Genomic DNA, 24,646 nt, shown 5'->3' on the forward strand with positions numbered 1-24,646 from the left:
TGAAAAATTTCCAGTCTCCACCACAATGTATTTTATAATCGCAAAATGGATGCATGGATATATTACACACAAGAAAAGGATCTTCATTACCTGTAAATATTTTAAAAGGGGCTAAAAAGACAAACTGGTTGAAATGGCAAAATTGAGGTAAACCAGAAGACCAAATTCTTTTGCTGAAGCCCCACTCAATTTAAAGGCACAGAGGTGCCGTTAAAGGAGTGAGGGCTTGTAAGTGAGGCTCAGTTAGCTTCTTGCAAGTTTGGCCTCTATTGTATGTAGGGTATATGGGAACTGGGCTGACCTGCAAAAAGGAAAAATCTGCGTCTGACTGACGCTCATTGATTTATTTTTTATTTCACCTGTGGCTCCACCTCTTTAAAAATAATTTGCTGGGGGGGAAAACATCAGTTTACGTTTTCTATGAAAAGTGGAGCAGAAGGGGTGGAATTGAGGATACAAATGGGAAAAGAAACTAAAAATACTTTCAAAAGAAAATTGGGGGGAAAACATGTGAATATGCTTATCTGTGGGTGGTGAGCTGCGAATATGCGTGGCCTTGAATGTTTCCTCTGTTCAGACTCTCTGCTATCTTTTGTGATTGTCATTTCTGCTTGACAAACCTGCGGATACATATTCCTTTCCTGCTATCCAAATACCAGCTGAAGAGCTTTTGCTCAATCTACAGTCACTAAAACCCAACCCAATTTTCGGTCCCATTTGTTTTCTTCCAATTATCTTCAGTCTGCTGCTTATCTTTTCTGTAATTGGTGGCATTGTTTTAATGTCCTCTACTGAGAATGTCTCCTATTTGTGTGTGCTGTTGTGTCCACACTCTGCTTATCATGTCTCCTGTTTGTGTGTGCTGTTATGTCCAGCCAACTAGACTAGATACACTAGAGTAGTAACAAGAGTGCTTGAAAGCAGTGAAGTGGTTTTCCATGTTTAATTGTTGACATTTCCTCAGTATTGATGCAATATCCGTGCTATACTTTGCTTGATTTACATTCAAAAAGTTACTGTATTTTCCGGACTGTAAATCACTCATGAAGCCATGAAATTTCCCCATTGTGGGACGATTAAAGGCTTTCTGATTCTGAAATGCATAATAAAGAAGAAAAAATATATATGAGGTCACACTGTAGTATAAACGGTATTATGGGGGGAAATTAATTTGATAAAATCCAACACCATGAACAGAGATGCCATCCTAAAAGGCAACATAAAATAAAAATACAATATATCAGGCTGACTAAATGTGCGATATGTACATTAACATGATAACAATTTTGCCAAACCAATAGTGTCACTCCAAATCAATAATCCATTTAAGAATTCTGCCAACACCGGAGATAGAAGTTGCGGCGCTTCCTTTTCTACGTCACTGACGTCAGACAGTTTGTTAGTTGTTTTTCTCAGTTCGCGTCAATGTCTGAAGTATCAACACCAAGACCACCCTCTTGCGGTTGAATGTGAAAATAACGTGACATGAAACAACACATAAATTATTACCCTCGGCCAAACTATTAACTAAGACCTGTCATTTATAATCCGGAAAATATGGTAATTTTACTGCTGGGATGGATTTTTTTTCCTCATTTTCATGCTATCGTTTGGCCATTTCTGGGACATTCTTTTGACCCAATTTATTCCAAACAAATCACAATATGTACCAAATTAATCTGTGTTTTAATTGTCTGAACTGTACATTTCATTGTGTTTCATTTGGGTTGAAAACTAGACCCCGATAATGATTTTTGCTGCCCTGTACATACATGTGTATGTATGCAGATAAGAAGAATGCGACAGTACCACTGAACATGTCCGACCAGAGATTGTTAGAGGCCAGCCTGCAGTTCCAGAATAAACAAGGGAAAGGCACAGTTGATGTCTGGTGGCTATTTGATGATGGAGGTGAGGCTTGAAAAGAATGGTTTAAAGAATATTTTAACGGTGATTGATGTTGTGGTATATTTATTCACCTGCCTTTGTTTTAAGCAGTGTTAGACACTTCTCACTCGTTGATGGTGTAAATCTAAGTTCAAAAAAGGTTCACCAAGCCAGTCGTTCACAAATGGGAGGATGGAATGATTCTGATAGTTTGCGAATGAACTGAGTGGTGATGATTGGATCCCATATACGTAGTCAAAAACAATATCCGTACAAAAGTATTTATTTAAAAACAAGTGTCCTGACAAAGTCTTAACAGACATCTTTGGTCCAAAAGAACCTGGAAAATAATTCGGAAACCAAAAGTGGGAAAATACTAAGTACCACAGTGCAATATCATGAAATAAGGGTAATGGGGGGCTAAAACTATTTCAGTGCTGCCCTCAAAAATGAAATAACATTGATACCACGTGCACAAGTGAATGAATCTGCTAATTTTTTTCATTCTTTGTGCTGTTTCGTTCTTAAAGGTTTGACATTGCTTATTCCCTATCTTTTGACCAACAAGAAGCGATGGAAGGATTGCAAGATTCGTGTTTTTATTGGTGGGAAGATAAACAGGATCGACCATGACCGCCGAGCGTAAGTGCTATTCAGTCCTTTCCAGCAAATATTTGGAGTAAAATATGGTTTTAGATAAAATTACTTTGGCATACTGCATACTGTACATACTTCAAATATATCTTCGTTTTTATGAGGAATGGGAAGATAAACTAATGTATCCATGGAAACACAATGGTACGATGCACGAGCATCAGTAGAACAGTAAATCAATGCAATTTTGGGATGAAATTAAATTACATCGGATTTTACATTTATGCATCAATGCAGTCTGATCCATTTACAACCCGTTCCAATGTAGATGGGGCGTATCAAGCATAAATATATAAATCTAATAAAAAATATATAGAAATGAAAAAATATATAAATCTAAAAATAATATAAAAATATGTACATTGAAATATACAAATCTAAACAGAATATATGTGTGTGTGTGTGTGTGTGTGTGTGTGTGTGTGTGTGTGTGTGTGTGTGTGTGTGTGTGTGTGTGTGTGTGTGTGTGTGTGTGTGTGTGTGTGTGTGTGTGTGTGTGTGTACACGTGTGTGTGTGTATACGTGTTTAGCTACCAGTCGCGAAACAAGTTGAGCTTCCGAACTAAAGTACCACTTTACCTATCCTGTTTTCAAAATTAAGTACCACATTGTCTACAAAAGGCATTCGATTTTCCTAAAAAAACCAATACTGCATTCATATAATCTGTTGCGCCTATGATATGGTGTGTGGATGCATAGCGTAACTGCAGCCACTGTGTCAGCCTTACAATGTGCTGCTAATGAAGTTGAATGTCTTACCTTATTTATAAGCTGAAGCGCTCTAAGTATGGAAAACATGGTTTCCCCCCCCCCCCCCCCAATTCATCAGCTCTCATGTCTTGTGTATTTACTACGCAGAATGGCAACTCTGTTGAGCAAGTTTAGGATAGACTTCTCAGACATCACTGTCCTGGGAGACATAAACACCAAGCCCAAAAAGGAGAGGTAAGTCTTTCCATTTTGTGTTTGTGGCAATTTTGCTATTCTCTGCATTACCTTGTTCACTCATCTTTTTAATCAGATGACAAGTTTGCGACAATTTTAGGCACACTTGAATGTGAAATAATTTACAAACTCAAAACATTCGACAAGGTTTCTTGATCAAATCTAAGTTTAAAACACATTTTGGTTGTGATTTTTTTTGTATATCTCAAGTACTCGATGATATTGGTCAACAGATCTTTGATACTGTGTGAGCAAACATTTGCTCTTACAAGATGTTAAATTTGTTTCTTTAGCAGGCGGCACAGATGCTCATATTTGTGCAATATTGCCCTGCATTGGCAGTGTGTTATTTTCTGGCCTTTTTATTTTTGTCAGATAAGTATCATTCTGAGCTTGCATTAAAGTCTCATAGCATGACTGTTTTCTCCATTCAGCATTAATGCCTTTGAGGAGATGATTGAGCCTTATCGTTTGAAGGAAGATGACATGGAGCAGGAGGCAGCTGAACGTTTGAAAAACAGTGAGCCATGGCGGATCACAGACAATGAGCTGGAGCTTTATCGTGCTAAGGTGTGAAAACAAGACCATTTAAAAAAATATTTTGCCCTTGATGATCTGCTTAAACAGTACACTAACTCACACGGAACACAAAACAAATCACAGTGTAAAATAATAATAATACATTTAATTTCTAAGTGCCTTTCAAAACTCTCAAGGATACTTAACAGTCATTGGATTTTTTTTGTATGGGTGAGCAGCGGCAGCGGAATACTTACAAGTTTGAGAGAGTTTATATGTGTGATATTTACTAAAAACAAAAAGAAAAACAATAAAATCCTTAACCCAAGTCAAGTAAGATGCAGTGAATCAAAACACTTCCAACATGTGAGTACAATGATATATGGGCTTACGAACGCTTTAGCTAACAAACTTTTCACCTTACGAATGTTAAATTCGCGAGAATATAATCTTGGCATACAAACTATTTTTGGGGAAACACACGGAGCGCCACAATGCGTGATGTGTCATTCGCTAACGAGCTGATTCTTGGAGCTAGATCTCTGAAGTGAACGAAGCTGGAAAATGGCAGCTGCCTTTTTCTTCCTTTATTCCCCACCCCAGTCTTTGGTTAAAGCCGCACGTGATTGGTCAAGATCTGTGGTAGAGGAGGGAGGGGGGTTATAGAAACACAAAGCTGCACTTGATAATAGATAGGCAGACGACAGTGAGAGAGTGAGAAAATGGATAGAAAACACAGTGAAATTTGGACTTGTTTCAACTTTATTGATAGTTCAAAGGCAGAGTTTAGACTGCAAGGTTAAAATATCCCATCGATCAGGCTCCACAAATAACCCGCACAAGCCGTCTGTACAATTTGAGTAGACAAGCAAGGGAACCAGCTATTAATGAAGTTTGTAGTGTGTCTGCATGCATCTGTTGCAATATCACAACTTCCAAGATGTACAACCCAGAGCTCCTTGAGAAACTTTATACAAAAAGCTATCCATTCCATCAAGCCATCTACGACCATCACAAAGGTAAATAAAACAACTTTATTTTATAGTAGTTTATTTCTTTGATTACAATATCATGGCACATTTATTATACATAAAATATTGTATATATTGTGTAGTTTTAAGGTTTATTTAGTAGAAAATTATGTTTTATGGGGACCTGGGAACTGATTATTGTCATGTTAATGGCAATTAATGTTTGGAATACACACTTTTCGCTTACACACACTTCCGGGGAAACAATTAAGTTCATAAGCCAAGGTATCACTGTACATTTGAGTAAGCCTTCACACGTTTCCTATTTCATCTGTCTACAGAATATTTTGCCAGCTGTAGCCAAAGTTGCTTGGAATTTTGACAGAAAATTTTCAGAAACGTGTATTTCCGGCAAGAGTCAGAGGCTATTGGAATGTCTTATGGTTTAGTGTGGTTAGTTCAATAGCACCTCCTCGGCCGGTTAATGAGCTGGAAGAGTTAGTCACGCTAATGTAGTGTTCACGGGGACTTTATTTATTTATTTATGTATTAATTTTTTATATGCCTTCATCATCTCAAGATGAAGAACACTGATTTGCTGTGGCGACCCCGAGAAAGGAAAAGCCGAAAAGAAAGGAAGAAGATGCATTAATAAGGACATTTTTGCAGAATAACCCAAGGACAGATGTCCTGCAGTTGGTTTGCAGCAGGACCATGATGCATTACACTGTGGCAAATCAAGAACATATCAGAAGAAGGCAGTTCCTCTTATGGATGAAGATGCTGCGGCTTGATCTCATGATTTATTCACTCCAAACATCGCAGTAATTTGGGTGGTAAAAAATCAGAAGGGTGTCGTAAAGCCGAACATAAGTAGAAAAAAGACACATTGCTGGTCTCTTATCAAATCTGGAAAGACTGCTTGTCTAACTACCAAATCACACTAAAAGAGGCCAAAAGAGAAGATTTGTCAGACTTTATTGAGCCTAATTGTCACAACCCACGTTTACTTTTTAAAACATCAATTCTGTACTCAAACCCCATCGGCCTACTTGCTCGGAACACTCACCCGAGATGTGCAACAGATTTCTTCAGTTTTTCATTGTTAAGGACACTTAATGTCCCGGGAGACTGTGATTCCGAGGAACCTGAAGGTCCTGACGGTTGACACAGGGCAGTTGGATAGTAGGAGGGGCAGCTGTGGTGAAGGATTCAACACTTGATTCAAATTAGCAATCCCTGGAGTGGCCTCATAGTGACACCGGTCATTTCAATCAGGTTTGTTGCAGCAGAGAAAGATGGAAAACAGACAGGAAAGTGGCGCTCGAGGACTGGACTTTGAAACCCATGGAGTGGGAGAAGAGCAGTGGAGAGAGGACACATCCCTGTGGGGCTCCAGTGCTAGTGTTTCATGTTGCATGTTGTTCTTCCCAGTCTCACCTGTAATGACCATCCCGTCAAGAAGCTGAGTATCCACTGGCAGCATGTAGGGTCCAGACCATTTTGGAGAAGTTCGGGGGTGAGGAGTTCCGGGATGATTGTATTGAACACAGTGTTTAAATCCGCAAATGGAATCATTGCATAGATATTGCAGCCCTATATTGACTCCATCTTCTATAGACCTGTTAGGCAAACTGAAGAGGGTCCAGCTGGGGTTTGCTGATGGTCCTTACAGGATTCATCACAATGCGTTCAAAAGACTTCATGACCACAGATGTCAGAGTGACAGTTCAGTTCTGATGTTACTGATTTCTTGGGGATTGGGATGATGGTAGATTATTTGAATCAGGATGGGAACTCACATAGCTCCAGATATGCGTTGACCAATGGTGTCAAACATACGTCCCGCGGGCCGGAACCGGCCCCCAAGGAGGATTGATTAGGCCCCCAGGATAATTTAAAAGTGGGGAAAAAATGCACAAACAACATGGAATTCATATTTTTAACTAGGTGCAATTCAAGGATTGTCCACTAAGGGGCAGAGTGGTGCTGTTTCGATCAACATAGAAGAAAACAGCAGTTTTTTTTCACCCGCTGTCTTTTTTTACAACCGTGGTTTGAACACCCTCATTGGCCAAAATTATCCAAACGGAGAAAAGTAAAAGAAGTGTAGAATTTTCAATGAAAAATGGACCACGTCATATTTTTTTACAGAGATGCATGGGAAACCTTTGTGCTTGGTGTGTTTTCAACTAGTTTCGGTATTGAAGGAATATAATATTCGACGGCACTACGAGACTCATCACAGCTAAAAATATGACGGCTTGCAAGGACAACTGAGAAGAGTCGACGAATTGCTGGTGGGTCTGAGGAAACAGCAGTCAACTTCCCGCCATAGCCGAAAAGTCAGTGAAGCAGCAGTAAAAGCCAGCTATCTAATTGCTAGCGAAATATTATTAGCATCAAAGCCGTATTCCGACGGTGACTTTGGTAAACGACATATGTTGAAGGCATCTGAACTTGTGTGTTGTGTAAAAGGAATGTTCATTAAATGTCATCATTATCCAAATGTTCTTGTGCTTCTTTACACAAAAACTTATGAAATATATGATATTTTGGTTATTTATAGCATGTATGGTATAATTTTAATGGTCCGCCCCACTTGACATCTACCGAGGCCATATGCGGCCCACGATGTGAAATGAGTTTGACACCGCTGGCGTTTACGATTTGTTTGATGACCAGAGCTAGCTAATCAGTGCAGACTTTTAGGCAGGATGGGACACTCTGTCGGGGCCCCTAGCTTTCTTTATGTTGTACTGCTTGAAGCCATCTCTCGTCCTGTTTGTGGATTTGAAGGGCTGAGAATGTGGGCGAAAGTATAGTAGTTTCTAGTAGAGGTGGACAGATGTGTGAAATGGGAGTGTCTTTTTCGAATGAGTTTGATCGACCACGTTTGTTTTTTCAGAGCAATCGTCAGATCAGACTCAATGAGCTTCTGAAAGAACACTCCAACACAGCCAACCTCATTGTCATGTAAGTCACATTCTGTCCTCTCTTGCTTGAGTTTTGCGCTTGTATGTTGAGTTGAGTAGCCATAAATTAGACCTGCAATTGGTGCAGCAAAAATGTTCACCTTTACAAATAGGGGACTAGTTGTTTTTTTTTTTAACTTTCAAACGACACAGAAGTTTCCAACATCAAAGTCAATGTATTGTATTTTGTTTTCTTCAGGAGCCTGCCGTTAGCCAGAAAAGGTGCAGTGTCCAGTGCTCTGTACATGGCGTGGCTGGAGGTCTTGTCGAAGGAACTACCACCAATCCTTCTGGTGCGCGGCAACCACCAGAGTGTCCTAACCTTCTATTCTTAAAAGAAATGCAACAAAAACAACACCGATGGAATGAATTCTCAAATCCACCAACTGTCTGTTAGACAAACATAACTACAAACCATGTGTGCACAAGTACAGTTCAAAAGTAAAGTACCGTGAATAAAATGCCGACTGGATTGAGATGAGGAAAATTACATCGAAATCAAATGGTGAGTGCAGGGTACTTTTTCAAATGGACCAACTCTCTCCATTTTTGTTACGGAAGTGTCTGGATTCCATCGGATTCACTCATGATATGGATATGTGAGTTTTTCTCAAAAAACATTTGCGTTTTTTTTTTTTTTTTTGCGCCATCTTCACATTATTGTGACATGTAATGGTCACCCTTGTTACATTTATTGGACCCTGTTTTAATGTTTGTGTAGTCTCAATTATTAATCACCTTGCTGCTTTCTTTCCTTAAATATTTGGAAAGGATGACGTAGAATGCTTTGCAACACTTTTTTAAAAAAGCCTTATGGATGTGCCTTCCACTTTAATCAGACCTTAATCTCTATTTAGATGACAATGTTGCTTCTTTTATTGGATCATAGATGGAATGATTTTCAACTATGATTCCTTCTTAGTGGATCGCATTGCATGAATAGAAGGTTTCCCTTTCAAGATGCTAAGAAGACTTTTGACAAATTCTTAACCTTCTTTGTTTTGGAAAGTTGTCTTTTTCTCTCCATTAACATTTGAGTCTTCCTTTTTAAAGATGTGAATATTTCTCATGCGTCAACTACTCTGCAAAGGACACCGTGCGGCTTTCAGATGAATGTATATAGCATTCCTGCATTGACCTTGAATGAAAGATTTTATTTGTGGGCGTAATTTTTCCCTAGGGGCCGGAGGTAACCTTTAAAGACAACCATGTTGTAGCTCAATTAGCTTCACATCAACTGTAGGGATTCATACAATAAATATTTGTTCTTTTTATTGTTCTTACCCTGAGCTCGAATGCCACTATCCCACAAGATAGGGAACTTTGCCTTAATGCCCAATCAAACGATTAAAGTTGTCGTAAGCCATACCGGAGAGGTTATGTCTTGTTTTCTGTACCATGGAATAGACCACCACACCTACTGTACTGCATGTATGTATTTTTGCAGCTGTATGTAATCAGCGGCTGCCCTGATTCCTCTCTTATCTCTTAATGTAGCTGAGCTCTGCAAGTAGCGGGTTTGTCTGGAATCAACATGCAATAAACAAAGATGAAAGTCCGCCAAATTTTCACGGAATGCCTAATTTGTCAAAATTTCATGAAAGCGTTGTGAAAAATGTCTTGCTGCAAACATGATTTTGTTGGAGTTTCACTGTCATGACAGTATGTATCTGATGGAAATGCCCTAGTCTGCAATCTGCCGGAGAAACACAAGAAGAGGATCATCACATGCAGAATGCATTTTCAATTTCCATAACCTTCTAAATTTTGGCGATGACCGTACGAACTAGATCCTGCTATTGTATGTAAAGGCATGCCAAAATGAATACTAGTGCAGCCATGGATGACTCAAAAACACATTTAATTTCCTACTGTGCAAATGTTTTTAAATGTAATAATAAATTTTATTTCAAGCGCCTTTCAAAGCTCTCAAGGACACTTTACAGTAACAGACATAGATACATAGATATAATAATAAATAAAATACAATCACAAATAGAATGCAATAAATAAAATACAATTATAAATAGAAACAAGAGGGAGAGCTACACAGAAAATGCAATTTTAAATAGTTGGCTTTTCAGATGGGATTTGAAGGTGGGAAGAGAATCGATGTTACGAATGTTGGGAGGAAGTGGGTTCCAGAATTTGGGGGCAGAGCAGCTGAAAGCTCTGTCCCCCATTGTGCTGGAACGGGCTGCGGGGGTGGGAGGGCACACAGAGGTGGAGGGAGGAAGAGGATCCAAAGGAACCAGAAGGTTATTGATAGCTTTAAAGGACAACCGACGTCTCCGGACAAGTTGTGTCCATAATTTGTAAAATCGCTTCAAATGACTTCTACTGAGCGTATTTTACAAAGATTTTGAAAGAGTTTTAAGACTAGCGCTGAATATTCCGGAAGTCTTGTTTTTGAGTTGGTGACGAGTCCTCACCCTATGTCACTGAAGGAACGCCCCTGACTGAGGAAGGACATACCTTGCATCACCTCAATGCATTTTGCGGCACTTTGTTTGGTCTGAAAACTTCGTGTTGATCCGTGTTGATGGCGAAATTAGAAGGTAAACATAAATAACGCAATGGTGAATCGTATGTTACACCGAGACAACTCTTTGATATTCGTTGAAAAAAATTCTAAGCTGAAAAATAAACTATTTCCAACGGAGCTCTGCCGCCATCTTCTGCATTTTCTGTGACACTACACATTGTCGTCTTGAGCCATCAAAACGACCCAGAAAACCTTCTTTTCGATTGCAAACATTTATACTTTCCTCTTCAGAACTATTTGAATCATATTCATAACTGGAAGTGTAACAAGAAAGCATATTCTCCGAATCTGAAGCCATTGTTTTGATTCTCCAGCAATGCAAGACGTCTTAGCGTGATGTCACGAACTGGGGGCGGGACTTTCTGAAAATGCCCAATTCGCAGCTCAATTGTTTGCACATTTTGGACACTTTGTCATTTTAATTGGTGTTTTGCATTTGACTGAAAATATCAGCCAGTTTTGGGTATTTTAGATGATATAAAACGTTTTTCTGATGTCAGTTAGGAAACAAAAAAGTGATGTCGGTTGTCCTTTAAATGTATAAAGAAGAATTATGGACCCAGGGATGCATGTTGACGCAAACCATTTGGTGTCATAAAAACATCCTTACCATTCAATGTTTTCGAAAAGCAGTCAGATATTTTCTAGCACTACAACTGGTACGATAATAACAATAACTACACTGACAAACAAACCTATGGCCGAAAGTAGTTTGTGAAGTCTTTTCCTTTGCTGTTCTGCTTCTTTTTTCTTCAATAACGCATCAAATCCCGGTGTGTATAGATCTTCTAGCCAAAAGTCCAGCTCCATCGGTTCCTTTTCATTATCCTGTGCGAACAACATTCAACAAAACTCTTGGCAATAATATATGCACAATGTGTGATGTCAATCACATTCAATACGTCATGAATACTATATGACTGTATCGACTAGAATGGTCTGTGGCGTCACAGGTGCGCACCGCGACGCTGGCGTGTGTACGCCTTTGAAGTGTGCCTTTCAACCCTTTGATTTCTTTCAAGCCCTTTGATGTCTTTGAAGTGCGTCTCAGCGTGCCGCATTTCCCACGCACGAAAATGGGTATCTAAGTAGCCGTCGTGGGACAGAGAGCAGAATCACACAGACTCCCACACAGACACAAACTCACAGAGACCAACACAGCGTCGGACGGAGTTCACAGCACGACTTGCTCGACTCCACGCCACGATCAAGCTCTGGGATACATTACCGTGTCAGCCTGGGAGATCTGACAACTACAAACTTACAAATAAAGAGAAACTTAAGTCCTTCATTTACTCACAAAACTTCTGCCGTGCCCAAGTTTTTGTCTTAACAACTACCCAAAGCCTCATTAATTAGTCGAGACTGCATCTGGAGTCACGCAGGACTCTTTCTTCATGGCCTGCCTCCATACAACTCTAAAATGGTTGACAACTTTGATTTGCTGAGCGGTGCAAAGCCTTACAAAGCAGTCAGGCTGTCCTCCAACGAAATGTGAAGGGAGGCTCGTCACTTGTCAACACAGATGTTACATCCAAAAGTGAAAATGTCTCGCTTTGTTCGAAGCAAATAAGGTTTGTTAAATCCCCAACATAACGTGCAAACAAGCGCTCTGTAAAAAAAAAAAAAAAATCTTTATTTACAAAAGTAAACACGCACTGTCAAGTCCACAAAACTAAGTCTACAAAACGGCAAAGAATAATACACTGAATAACAAATCAAAACAAAAACCATAGTCAGTCAAAATCCAAAATGAGGAACAAGGCCACTTAGACAAGAATGGGACTTCGATGAGAAGGTTTCTTCAGCCGTCATCTGTACAAAAGTGAAGGTTTCGGACGTTTCGCCTCCTATCCAAGAGGCTTCGTCAGCGAACTAAAGTCTGACTGGTCGTATCGGCCCCATTTATATATCCCTAATGTCCAGACCTGGTGGCGCCGGACACAGCTATGATAGGTCCCCACTCTCAGGTGGGGGGGGGGGGGGCGGGACCCCCCCCTGTGGCCCCACTGATTGTTCCTACATTCCTGACTAACGATTGGCCTATTACACCCACTCCCCCCGGTATCACCTCATCAGCATAACGACCCTCATCAGCATTGCGAAAGTTGCCTAACCTGTTTTGCCTGAGCAGGCTATTGTATGAACGATCCAAATTGAACCTCACACCACCAGACCGGTTTAATGAAGGATTTTGTTGTTTTATAAGAATCGCCTCTTTTACCCCCCTTTCAAACCATCTATGTTCTTTCGCTAAGATTTTAACCTCAGTGTCGTCAAATGAGTGGTTGCTAGCTTTTAGGTGCAAATGTACTGCCGATTGAGGCCCACTAGTATTATCCCTGCGATGTTGATAAAGTCTTTTTTTGAGAATTTGTTGAGTCTCCCCAATGTACTGCTCTTTACAATTTTCATTCTTACAATGTATGGAATAAACTACCTTACTTTATTTTTCATTTGGTAGCCTATCTTTTGGATGCACTAATTTTTGCCTTAACGTGTTTATCGGTTTGAAATAAGTAGGAATTTTATGTTGCAAAAGGACTCTTTGTAATTTTTCCGAAACTCCTGCAATGTACGGTACTGCTACTCCTCTCCTTTTAGAATCTTGAGAATTATTGGTTTCGTTCGCTATTCTTTCTTTCTGACATTTGTTGAATGACCACTGAGGGTACCCACAGTTAGTGAGTGCTCTCCTGATATGTTTTGACTCCTTTTCTCTACCTTCAGTGCTAGTTGGTATTAGTTTAGCCCTATGCTGGAGGGTTCTGATAACTCCTAGTTTATGTTGTAAAGGGTGGTTAGAGTCAAAAAGTAAGTATTGGTCAGTGTGCGTAGCCTTCCTAAAGACTTCTGTTTTTAGCGCTCTGTCCTCTTTTATAATTACTTTACAATCCAAGAAGGCTAGTTGGTTCTCTTGAATGTCCTCACGAGTAAATTTAATGTTGAAGTCTACAGAGTTGAGATGATCTGTGAAGGATTGAATTTCTTGTTTCTTAATTATGACAAAAGTATCGTCCACATATCTAAACCAGTGTCTAGGTTTTGTCCCTGGGAAGGATGTGAGGGCCTGTTTCTCCATCTCTTCCATGTAAAGATTAGCCACTATGGGTGAAACTGGTGAGCCCATAGCACAACCATGGATTTGTTTATACATTTTTTCCCGAAATTGAAAATACGTAGTATTAAGGCAGATTTCTAATAATTGGCAGATGTGATCGGGTTTCAGTTTGGTTCTTTCATGCAGAGAAACATCCGCCAGCAGCCTCGTCCTCACCACTGAGACTGCTGCTGGGGTTGGGACAGATGTAAAGAGAGAAGTCACATCGTATGATGCCAAAGTTTCCTCAGGTTCCAATATGAGGTCTTTGATCCTCTCTACAAACCCTGTGGTGTTCTCTACGTGGTATTCTGTGTTACCAACCAACGGAGCTAAAATAGTTTTTAAATATTTGGCTACATTGTATGTAGAGGAGTCAATGCTACAAACAATGGGTCGGAGGGGGAACCCTTCTTTATGTATTTTTGGCAGGCCATAGATACATGGCGTGGCCTCTCCCGGGTATAATCTAAAATACATCTGTTTGTCTATATGTTTTCCTTTCTCTAGCTTTTGGAGACAGTCAATCATTTCTTTCTTGTATCTATTGGAAGGGTCCCTTTTTAGTTGCTCATACGTGTTAGAATCACTGATTAACCTATTTATTTTGTCTTCATAATCCAATGTGTTGAGCAGCACTGTGCATCTGCCCTTGTCTGCTGGCAAAATAGTAATATTTTTGTCTTTTTGTAGAGTAGTTAACGCCTTTCTCTCTTCTAATGTTATGTTGGACGGAGGAAGTTTGGCACTACTGAGAAGAGCTGATATTTTAATGCGTAGATCATCTGCCTCTGCATACGAAAGTTTGTTATTTTTAATAGCCGATTCAGTAGCTGTGATATAATCTATAGTAGGTATAGTTTTAGGAGTCACTGAGAAGTTTAAGCCTTTGGTAAGTACCGCCTTTTCTGTCTCTGAGAGATCTCTGTCTGACAAATTTTTGATCCAATTCTCCCTTGCAAACTGTTCATACCTAATTTTACGCGTGTTTACCAGTAGCTGAGATTGTTTCAGTGAAAGTAATTTTTGAAATTTACCCTTTTGTCTCTCTTTGGTTTTGCTGTGGTGCCTCATATAACCGGATTTAGTAAATTCACACACTTCCTGATAGATTTTGTGGGTAAGATTAGTTTGTAATCGCTGATAATAAGTTTCTATTTCTGATTGTTTTTTATCTCTATGTTAAGTCTCCTAATACGCAAATTTAGAATTTTCCTAGTATAATTTTGTTGCAAGTACAAGAATGGGACTATAAATATAAAAGACATCTGCAAGTCGCTGTGGTGACCCCTGAAGGGAAAAGCCAAAAGGAATAGAAGAAGATCTTCAAGTGCAGGGGCAAGGCAAAAGCACTGCCAAACTAATGCACATAGGTCGTTAAATCCACACGATCCTTAAATACAGGGAGATGTATGTCATGATACCAAATAAATGTTGAATGGTTTTGTGTTTTCTGGATTTTGGATGGGAGAAAGGTGCACATTTCTCCCCATCCAAAACAGTAGAGTTGGGCGACCACTAATTGACTCTCAGAAGGTGATTGCAACCACCTGGGAATGGCCAATTGCCGCTGGGACCTGATTGGCCAGAAGCTCAGGTGAAGCACCTTTAAAACCAGAGTGAGCCAGTCACTTCAGAGGAGGAAGAAGAGGGAGAAAAGACAGCCTGGAGAGCAGTGTTACCTGTGGTCTGCCGAAAACTGATATCAACCACAACTTCAAATAAAGAAAACTCACAATAACCTTCCTGCACCTGGCTGCAACTTTTATCATCTTTCCACCTGCTTGCTGTCTCGCCACACAACAATTGGTGGCAGTGGTGGGATCGTTTCACCCTGCATGAAAAAGGTGGGATCGTTACGCCTTGCTGAAGTGGAGAAAGATAAGAGGAAGCCGAGATGAAGAAGGTGGGACGAGGGAGAAGTCGTGCAGCACGGGCCAACCAAACTGAACTGGAGAGTTCTGAAGAGGATCAAGGAAACCAGCAGTTTGAGTTGCCCCAAGAAGATGCTGTTCTTTATTTCCATGAGGCGTCTGACAGTTGCCAAGCCAAGGCTGGAACTGGGCAGAGTGAGATGGAACCAGTGGTGAAGCCTAAGACTCAGACAGTGAGTACAAGCAGAGCTCAACTTGATGAGGAATTGGTGAACGAAATCAGAAATTTCATGCAATATTCAAAACATAGAGAAGGGATGTTGATTGAACAGATCAACCAATTAACAGATCAGATGCACCACATCAAGCAAGAATGGACATTTGATAGTCAATTGAGTCAACATTATCCTCCTCTAAAACCACAGCCCCAAAACACTGACCCTCGAACATCCAGGCCAACAAACCTTCCTCCAGCACAAGAAACCCCCATGTTTGGTTACCTACCATATGCCCAACCTCCACAGTTTCCTCGTCCAAGACAAGCTGCAGTTCCCATGGTTTCTGAACCGAGAATTCCAGAACTGAGAGAGGGTGAGGATGCAGAAAGTTTTTTTTGTCAGGTTTGAAAGAATAGCTAAAACCTGGGCGTGGAATTATAAAGAGTGGGCTGCTCGAGTAGTGACCTTGCTGACTGGAAAGGCACTTGAGGCATATGCTGGCATGGATGAAGAGCAGGCCGAGTCCTATGAAGCCATTACACAGCAGTATTAATCAAATACAACGTTACTGAAGAAACCTATCGACAGAGGTTTCGTAGTACGATTGTTCCAACGGGAGAGACTGTCACAGAATGTTATAATCGACTGAAAGGACTTTACAGGAGGTGGATGCGCCCTTATCACCGCAGCAAGGATCAGATTGGAGAAGTCGTCATTCTGGAGCAGTATCTGAGAGTTCTTCAACCTGAGGTCCGCATCTGGGTAAAGGAGCACAAGCCTAAGACTGGAGAAGAAGCAGCGGAGTTGGCTGAGCGCTACGTAGCAGCACACCGGGAGTCGTACAGGAAAAAGGGACCATCGGCAAAGCTGAAATACGAGAGCCCTCAAACCAATCAACATGCAGACTTGGGTAAAGCTGACAATGGGGCTCGGAGACAGTCTGGAAAGTTTCAACCAAAAGGTGACTTTATTTGTTTTAATTGTCAGCAACATTGCCACAAGGCTTCCATGTGTCCTGTACGAAAATCCAAAGGCGTAGAATTTTGTTCAGTACCTAAAGATCGGCATGAAATCCTTCCAAATGGAAATTATTGTAAACATAGACATACAACGTCTGTCACGGTAAATGGGAAAGTGGTAAAAGCACTGGCTGACACAGGCAGTAACCAAACATTAGTCAGAGCGAGTTTAGTCAGTAATAACATGCTCAATGATGACCAAGTTGTAAATATCACTTGTGTTCATGGTGACAGTCATGATTATCCCACCACCAATATGACTTTTGAGATTGACGGCCAATTTTTCATACTTAAGGTTGGCGCATTGAAGAATTTATTTTATGATGTCGTGTTGGACAATGATTTGCCTGTATTGGACCATGTTGTCCATAAAATTGCGAAGGATTGCACATGTATGGCAGTCACTAGGTCTCAAACAAAAGGTTTGCAACCATTACCTAATCTCGATGATACACTTTTCCAAGCAGGAGGCAAGGTAAAGAAAAGTAGACGGCAGCGCAGACAGGAAAAGAACTGGAGATGTGTTCCTTCTAGCATTCCAATGCAAACTGGTATGGAGGGCACAAGCATTAAACCTGAGTGGCAGATTCCAGAGAACTTTAGGGATCATCCAAAAAAATGATCCAACTTTGAAATCACTGTTTGAGAAAGTTGAATCGCACAAAGTGTTTAGGAAAAATCACCGGAGACCCGTTTATGTTTAAAAAACGACTTATTGTATCTCTCTGACACTGCAACACCTAGATTAGTTATCCCTACCATTTACAGGCAGCTCATCTTACGTTTAGCACACACTATTCCTTGGGCCGGACATCTAGGACAGGCAAAGACGTATGACAGAGTCAGTCAGCGATTCTATTGGCCAGGGCTCTATAAAGATGGTCAAGAATATTGCAGGCTATGTGGCACTTGTCAGATGGTTGCACCAGCAAAAAAATCAGATCGGGGCTACTTACAGCCATTACCTATCATGAGTGTCCCATATGACAGGATAGCCATGGACATTATTGGCCCATTGCCAAAATGTAGCTCAGGATGCAAGTATGCTCTTCGAATCTGTGATTATGCAACCAGGTACCCAGATGTTTACCCATTACGTTCTATGCAGGTGAAACACGTAGTCCGTTGTTTGGTAGAGTTATTCTCGAGAACAGGCACACCGAAAGAGATATTAACAGACCAGGGTACAAACTTTATGTCTCACCTGATGAAAGGCCTTTATAACCAGCTTGGAGTTAAAGGAATAATAACCACTCCATACCATCCTGAAACTGATGGTCTGGTTGAAAGATTTAATGGGACATTAAAACAAATGCTGAGGAGGTTCATTCATGAAACTGGTAAAGACTGGGACAAATGCCTGCCTTTTCTATTATTTGCTTATCGAGAAGTGCCCCAAGCGTCAACTGTTTTTTTCTTCTTTTGAGTTGCTTTATGGTAGACAGATCCGTGGACCCCTGGACATGACAACTGGGTGGCTGGAGAGGCGACGTCACGCAGTGTCAAGGTGAAGCCACGCATATCTGAACTGGTCTCTCAAAGGGAACAGCAGAAGTCGCACTGATTTGCAGGTATGTAATTTGTGGTGAGTTTATGCATTGTGTTGGTTTTGTTCTTTGAACACGGTGATGTTCATGCACAGCTCTTTTTGTGTAGCAGTAAAAAAATATCGACGTCTTATGTCTGTATAAGCTCTCAGTCGTACAGGAGTGGTCCATCGATGAGAAGGTTTCTTCAGCCGTCATCTGTACTTCTTTGAAGATGTCGGACGTTTCGCTTCTTATCCAAGAGACTTTGTCAGTGAACTAAAATTGGCTTAGTTATGCTGATGAAGTGATACCACAGCAAATGGGGCAATCAGGCCAGTCGCAGAGCCCATAACCAGGCAGGACAATAGAAATAATCAGTGTAGCCTCAGCGAAGAGTCGTCTGCTACCCCCAACCTGAGAGCAGGGACCTATTATAGCAGAGTCTGGCACCGCCACATCTGGCGGATATACAGTAAAGTCTTGTTATATCGATATCGGTTATATCGATAGTACTGCTTATTACGATACTATTTCTATGAATGCAAGGAGAAAATTTACATGCCGCAGGATCGGATATATCGATAGTCCGGTTATATCGATATTTTTTCTCCCGACTCCCGAGATTATCGATATAACGAGACTTTACTGTATATATAGGGCCAAAACTACCAGCAACATTTTAGTTCGCTGACGAAGCCTCTTGAAACGTCCGACCCCTTCAAAGAAGTACAGATGACGGCTGAAGAAACCTTCTCATCGATGGACCACTCCTGTACGACTGAGAGCTTACACAGACATTTGTCATTGTTGTTGTGCTTTTATGTGTATAAAGTAATACCTAAATTATTTATGTTGTAATTGCCACACACATCACACCTGATCTTTTCCTGAATTACCTGCAAGATGTCTTTTACTTTGCCATGGCCTGTTTGCATGGTATAATCCTTGATAGTCCAGGAAGGCATGACTTTAACAACGTTCACTGTATCTGTCATATTATACAGAGGATTTGTTTTAATCTTGGACTGCACGCTGCCAGGGGTGACATGCTTCTCAGGGTATCTGTCCACAAACACCACAAGGTCTTCTTGAGAGGAAGATGAGCTGTTTTTTATCTTTGTTCTCTGCTCCAGGACACTCTATTGATAGGGGACACACACGATTCACCAGTTTAATATGTTTGTTATAAATCGCTGTGACATAAGCCAGTATTCTTCATTCTGACTTGAGAAAAATGTACATATTGCATAAGAAAGGGCATCAAACATTAAAATCATGCACTCATATGTAGGAGGGAAGTGTTTTGCTATGTGACATGTCACACTCATTAGGGTTGTGATCATTATAATTTGACACGGCAGGCCTTAGACTTGATGGTAGTGTGGCTCGAGGTCTTCAAAATGTCACAGACATTGACCGTGGGTTTCTTGCATCAGCAACACGGGGAAGGGTCTGAAACATTTTTTACATTTTTTGTGAATGATTCAATTCCTTTTCATGAAGAGCTGGAACGTATGCGACATGAAGGTTGTGGCATTGTCAGCGACGATCTGCTCCGGTACACCTTGTGCTGCAAACAATTTTTTGAGCCTTGTGATGGTGGCTGCTGAGTTTATAATAAGGAAAACATGTGCGTCTGCTTGATCATTCAAGACACCACAGTGTCATTACCAAACAAAACATGCTGAGGTATATGACAAGTTCACACCTAATGAACGTAGCGACAAACTGGGAAAAAAGTGAAATTGAATATTTGATTTCAATTTTCAATGTCAATTCAATTTTGATAGGCATGTTTCAAATGAACCAAAACACATGCTTAACATAGCTGAAATCAAAATAACAAGACAAATGTGAAACAGAATGACTCGCTGAAATTTATTTAAATTAATTGCTGTTGTATGGAAAGAACGTCCGCCACGGTTGGACCCCTACATTTTTAACACACCAAATCTGGCCCCCTTTGCAAAACGTTTGGACACCCATGGTATAAACACACACATGCAGGTAAGATCACCACAGAGAATATCACCTTAATTTTTCTTTCTGGCTAAACATGACATGACTGTTCTCACCTGAACCATCCTGTTAGTGCAAGGCAGCATCTTCACATCCAGCTTCAAGAACTTCTGTGGGTGATTGTTGTTTGGTAGAACAGGGGTGACCATTCTGGATTCACCATTTCATTTACAGTGTCATCCTGACCCTCCAGCAACGCAGTACTATGTGCTTCATCATGGTAACAGGAGTGCTTTGTAATAATACATGAGGAGTGCTATTGATGAGTCTGTATCACTTGCATGTCTGTGAAACCCAATCGGATCATTGTGGGAGGAGAGTACAGTGATACCTTGGCTAACGAACTTAATTGGATCCCAGACAGAGTGTGTAAGACAAAAAATGTGTATGGCAAAAAATAATTTCTCATAGGAAACCATTAAAATGAGAATTATTCGTTCCCAGGTCCCCATAAAACATAATTTTCTACTTTCTAATTTTCTAAGCCTTAAAACTACACAAAATATACCTTATTTTATGTATAATAAATGTGCTATGGTATTATAATTGAAGAAATAAACTGTACTATTTAATAAAGTTGTTTTATTTACCTTGTGATGATCGTTGATGGCTTGATGGAATGGTTCCTCCTCAATGGTGTTCTGTTTAGCTGATTTGATAGCTTTTTGCATCAAATGTACAGATGGCTTGTGCGGGTTATTTGTGGAGCCCGATTGATGGGATATTTTAACCTTGCGGTCTACACTCTGCCTTTGAACTATCAAAGCTGCCGTCTGCCTGTCTCTTTAATGTTTAACCCCGCACCCCTTCCTGCTGGATTATTGACCAATCACGTGGCTTTAACCGAAGACTGGGGGCGGGGAAAAGAGGACAAAAAAAAGTGGGCTGACATTTCCTTGTTAGAACGGCTTGTTTGCGAACGACACATCCCTCATTGTGGCACTCCATTTGAATCCTGAAAAATAGTTCGTATGCCAAGGTAAAATTTTCATAAATTTAACGTTCGTAAACCAAAAAGTTTGTAAGCCAAGGGGTTCATAAACCGAGGTATCACTGTACCGTACTTTACGCACTGTAAGGTGCAATATATTTCCCCAAAAGCTGACAATGTGCCCTATAATGCCTTTTAAATGGGGGTCAGACTCTCTTTATATTCCCCATTGATTTGTGTCATATGCCATCTTGTAGTGATTATTAGCGGGACCCAAATGTGACTTATAAAGGTTCTGGTTGACACCATAAACATTGGCATTGGCCAACACACACTCAAACAGACAACTACTTTATGAGCTCCGCGCAGCAGTTGTGGGACGAAGAGTTTTATCTAATAGTATTATTTATACACAAAATACTTTTGATTTTTACGTAATCCGAAGTTGCTCTCCTTGCTTTCTTGCACTACTCTGTACTCACTGTGCAATTGAAACACTCTGCATCAGTGTTCATATTGGCGCCCATCAGTGCACAGAGTGTATCTGTTAGGACTATTAATAAATGAATCAGTAATCAAAAGTAAGACCAAAATATTATTTAATATTTGGGACGGCACAAAATGGAGGTGCAGCTCAGGAGGAGAGAGACCAAGAGAGAGTGAGAGCGAACGTGAGTGGTTTGTGATCCACATATCCGGTGAACCGGCGCCCCTCGAGGAGGAAACGAAAATGGCGCGTTGCAAGATAAAGTGCTAACAACTCTCTGTCGAAAACACTATAGTACTTGCATTCGTTATCTTGCAGCTTCCGACTGAAAAATGCAAAGGACTGCTATTCGTTCTCCACAAGCTGCTCAACCACCGCCCCTACGGCAACATCAGACGCATCGGTAGTCAAGGCCACCTGGTGGTGGACCAGAAGAGTTGCACCCGCGAGAGATTCCTTGGCTCGTTGAAAGGACTGTGCTCGTTGCGGGACCCACTCGACGGGGTCATTTGCCTTCTGTTTTTTCAAGGCGCCGTAGAGGGGTTGTAGGAGGTCGGCTGCGTGGGGAAGAAACTGGTTGTAAAAATTGATTATACCGAAAAACTCCTGCAGAGCCTTAACTGTGGCCGGGCCGGGGAAATCCACCACTGTCTGCACTTTGGCGGGTAAGGGGATGGCGCCCTGTGGAGAAATGCGGTGCCCCAAGAAATCGATCGTGGACAGACCAAATTGGCACTTCACAGCGTTAACGATAAGGCCGTGCGAATCAAGATGCTTGAAAACCTTAGTTAAGTGCGACAGGTGTTCCTCCGGTGAAGGGCTGGCCACAAGGATGTCATTTGAAAGGTCTGTGCCTCCCCCTTCAGGCCAAAAGGCATGCGGAGAAATTCAAAGAGGCCAAAGGGGGTAATCACCGCAGTTTTTGGCACATCCTCTGCCCGTACCGGCACCTGGTGATAACCTCGAACTAGAAAGATTAGATTAGAAACATCACGGCGCGGGCCAAACGTGCGGAAAAATCTTGAATGTGCGGGATGGGGTAACTGTCATGTGTGGTTATGTTATTAAGCCGAGGAAAATCACTGCACGGCCGCCAAGAACCGTCACTTTTGGGCACCATGTGTAATGGTGAGGCCCACGGGCTGTTGGAACGCCTCACGATGCCCAAGCGCTCCATCGTCGCGAACTCCCCTTTCGCCATTGCCAATTTTGCCACGTCGAAGCGACGAGCGCGGGCAAAAACTGGTGGGCCGACCGTGGGGATGTAATGCTCTACCCCGTGTTTCGTATCGGAATTGGACAAGGCGGGGGTAGTTAACGACGGGAAATCGGTCAGCAGACGTTCGTAAACGTTACCTGACATTAAATAATTTGCGTGTGTTAATGCTCCGAGCCCTCCAGGCTCACATGGGAAAGTCGCGAACGATATGGCGTCAATCAAACGACGGTTAGCAATGTGCACAAGTAGTCCGTGAGCACATAGAAAATCCTGTGATCGAGGCAACAATAAAGTTCCATTTGAATTCCCGTCCGTGGAAGCGCACAGTCACCGACCTGGAACCAAAGTTGGCAATGTGCGAGCCGTTAACTGCGCACAGGGGAGGCCCGCACCCACCTGCCCGGCGGTGGGAGTCAGCAGGCTTACTTGTGCCCTGCTGTCCACAAGAAAACATCTTCCTGACGAGGAGTCCGTCATGAAAAGCAGCTCGCTTTCGTTGCCGGCGCCCATAGCTCCTACTGGGTGCCGGCGTTGGGAGTTTCCCGGAGCCTCGTGGCGGCAGGGGGGTACGGAGCGTCGAGCCTTGGCTCCAAACCGCTGATCAAAAACCGGTCGTCTTCCCGCGCCGCTTCTCCGATACCACTCCTGCCATGACGGTCGGATCGATGCTCGATGCCCATTCACCGAGGGGTTCGGCCATCACGCTTTGCACAGCGAATCACCGTGTCGCCAGAAGCACTCGATCCGCTTCTTCAGCCAAACCTTGATAGTTGCCGGTGGCTTAGCACATTGAGTTAGCTAGCATTGCGCACGCTGAGGCTGGTAGCTGACGGAGGATTATATGGCGGAAAAGGTTTCCGGCCTCATCCGAACTTAAGAGTGACAGCATATTGTCCATGAGATCCACTACTGTTCCGTCGCCGAGTCCGGGAAGGGAAAGGAGCCTGTCTGCTCTCACAGAGGGCGCTAACGTGAACCTTCTGAGCAGCAGGTGTTTGAGCGCCGCGTATTTCTCGCTATGTGGAGGCGCGCGTAAGAGCGGCAGCACACAACGAGTAGTCTGCTCCTTGAGAGACGCCACGACCAGGTAATATTTCAGCTCATCCGCTGTGATGCCTCGTAGGTGGAAAAGCGCTTCCACATGCTGGAACCACGAAGCCGGGTCGCTGTGCCAGAACTCGGGCAGCTTCGTGGCGTAGGCAGCAGCTGCGAGTTGGGGCGACGGTCGTGGCGACATTGCCGTGGAAGACACATCTTCGTCTGTTGCCATGAACATTTCCAACGTTGGGGTCACCAGTGTAGCCGTTGAGGAAAGGAGCACAAACGACTGAATGTGGAGACGTGTTTATTTCAACGGCTAAATCGCAGAGTCCGGCACCGCCATGTCTGAACAGTGGGGATATATATATATATAGGGCCTAAACTACCAGTAAGACTTTAGTTTGCTGACGAAGTTTCTTGGATAAGAAGCGAAACGTCCGACACCTTCAAAGAAGTACAGATGACGGCTGAAGAAACCTTTTCACCAATAACAGCAGGAGTGAGGTTTTTGAATGGGTAGATTCAAAGTCCTCACCCCTGGAGTGAATTTGATCAAAACATCATTTTACATTTTGTGGTATGAACTTTTTTCCCTCTCATTAACCACGGACACACACACATGAACACACACAGTGATTAAAAAGTGTGTTTATCCAAGTCAAATGAAAATACACACACAAAAAAATCATTTTGGGTGAATTTGTGAGGACCTT

General features: G+C 41.8%; 2 protein-coding genes and 1 pseudogene across 3 annotated transcripts in view; 2 read left to right on the forward strand and 1 right to left on the reverse strand.

Annotated features, from left to right (window-relative positions):
* Positions 1-9,516, forward strand: part of slc12a2 (solute carrier family 12 member 2) — a 58,895-nt gene extending 49,379 nt beyond the window's left edge. For both annotated transcript variants that reach the window (XM_089020998.1, XM_089020997.1), the window contains 6 exons: positions 1,789-1,911; positions 2,418-2,529; positions 3,400-3,486; positions 3,921-4,056; positions 7,885-7,952; positions 8,151-9,516. In XM_089020998.1, the coding sequence (XP_088877124.1) occupies positions 1,789-1,911; positions 2,418-2,529; positions 3,400-3,486; positions 3,921-4,056; positions 7,885-7,952; positions 8,151-8,286 (662 nt within the window). In that variant the 3' untranslated portion in view covers positions 8,287-9,516. The remainder of the gene's footprint in view (positions 1-1,788; positions 1,912-2,417; positions 2,530-3,399; positions 3,487-3,920; positions 4,057-7,884; positions 7,953-8,150) is intronic.
* Positions 9,517-11,129: 1,613 nt separating this feature from the next.
* On the reverse strand, positions 11,130-20,404 carry minar2 (membrane integral NOTCH2 associated receptor 2). Its single transcript, XM_089021174.1, has 3 exons — positions 20,312-20,404; positions 19,133-19,375; positions 11,130-11,324 (listed from the first exon to the last, which is right to left on the reverse strand). Exons 1-3 carry the CDS (start codon positions 20,402-20,404, stop codon positions 11,130-11,132), a joined length of 531 nt encoding a protein of 176 aa, XP_088877300.1.
* On the forward strand, positions 16,191-18,271 carry LOC148884334 (uncharacterized; annotated as a pseudogene).
* Positions 20,405-24,646: the final 4,242 nt, after the last annotated feature.

Source organism: Hippocampus bargibanti, linkage group LG18, assembly GCF_051943395.1.
Source record: "Hippocampus bargibanti isolate YZ-2025 linkage group LG18, ASM5194339v1, whole genome shotgun sequence".
Lineage (NCBI taxonomy): Eukaryota > Metazoa > Chordata > Actinopteri > Syngnathiformes > Syngnathidae > Hippocampus > Hippocampus bargibanti.